The 1,259-nt window shown below is 49.5% G+C and overlaps 1 protein-coding gene across 1 annotated transcript in view; it reads left to right on the top strand.

Annotated features, from left to right (window-relative positions):
* The window catches only part of LOC107103465 (flagellar WD repeat-containing protein Pf20-like), a 12,001-nt gene that overhangs the window by 4,187 nt on the left and 6,555 nt on the right, over nucleotides 1-1,259 (top strand). The window contains exon 2 of the mRNA XM_015403185.1: nucleotides 296-422. Within this exon, the coding sequence (XP_015258671.1) occupies nucleotides 296-422 (127 nt within the window). The remainder of the gene's footprint in view (nucleotides 1-295; nucleotides 423-1,259) is intronic.

The raw sequence follows: 1,259 nt of genomic DNA, 5'->3' as shown, positions 1-1,259 counted from the left end.
AGTTAGAGCCTAGTGGTTAGAGCCTAGTGGTTAGAGCCTAGAAGTTAGAGCCTAGTGGTTAGAGCCTAGTGGTTAGAGCAGTACACTTGTGCTCTGAGAAGGTTGCTAATTCCCGGTTCGATCCCCACAGACTGCCACTCTGGGTCCCTGAGCAAGACCCTCACCCCAGCACTGCTCCCCAGGAGCTACACAATGGCAGTCCACTGCTCCCTAAGGAGAAGGGTTAAATGCAGAGTGGATGTCGTTGCTTTGTGACAGTGGAATGACAATAAGGTTGAATTCTATTCTATTCTAGACAGAAAAACATCAGCAGGCTGTGGAGCCCTCAGGAGCCTCCAGCAGAAACCAGCCTCCAGTTGTCCAGCTCCACTACGGACCAGCAGCAGCTGGGAGCTGTGGGTTCTGCCTGGAGCAGAGAGAAGGTAGGATAGATGTTCTAGATCACACCTCTGGGCTCCTTCTCAGTCTGTAGAGCTTCAGGACAGCCTGGATCTGACCTGATGGTGCTTCTGCTGATGTCAGGTCAGGCAGAAGCTGCTGGGAGGAGCGGCTCACTCTGATTGGCTGTCAGGGATGCAGCTTCCACCCCAGCAGAGACTCTGGAGGGAAGCCAGCATCAGCTGCTGCATCAAACTGGGACCCATTAGGAAGCCGAACCGCCTGGTTCAGAATATTCATCCTTGATCTGATTTTAGATCCATGATTAAGAATAAAGGAAAATATTTCTATGAGGATGATGATGATCAGCAGTCTGTGAAGGTAGAGCTGCCCACAAAACCATCCAAAACACTTCACTGGTTCCACTGGGAGACAAATGATTCATTGATCGATTCAGGGTCAAACTCCTCATCCTCCATCTTCCTCCTATCTCTAATCGTCTCTCAGGTAGGAACTCGTTCTCCTCCAGACTGATGTAGGAGTTTAGATCCATCAGTCAGCTGGTAGTGTCCCCCTAAATGACCTCATCTGTTCCTTAGAAGCAATCATCCATTTTATCAGGCTGCATCATTCTATATTCTGCAGCTCTACAATTCTAGATGCCACAACTCTGGGTCCCTCCCCCTGCAGCTGGCATGTGGGGATCCAGGGGCCTCTGGTTTCATTGGTTGGTCCAAAGAATAGAGAAATAAGATGTGGAACAGAAAATGGATGGTTGTTCTGCAAAGCTCCTCTATCGCTCAGACTTTCCTTCATATCCCTCCTTGGCTTTGCTCTCACACTGAATCCTGATGTTTGGCTCTGGATTCGCCCGTTAACAT

The sequence above is a fragment of the Cyprinodon variegatus genome, unplaced genomic scaffold (assembly GCF_000732505.1).
Source record: "Cyprinodon variegatus isolate N-32 unplaced genomic scaffold, C_variegatus-1.0 Scaffold1454, whole genome shotgun sequence".
Classification (NCBI taxonomy): Eukaryota; Metazoa; Chordata; class Actinopteri; order Cyprinodontiformes; family Cyprinodontidae; genus Cyprinodon; species Cyprinodon variegatus.
This window is presented reverse-complemented; position numbering and strand designations above follow the sequence as displayed.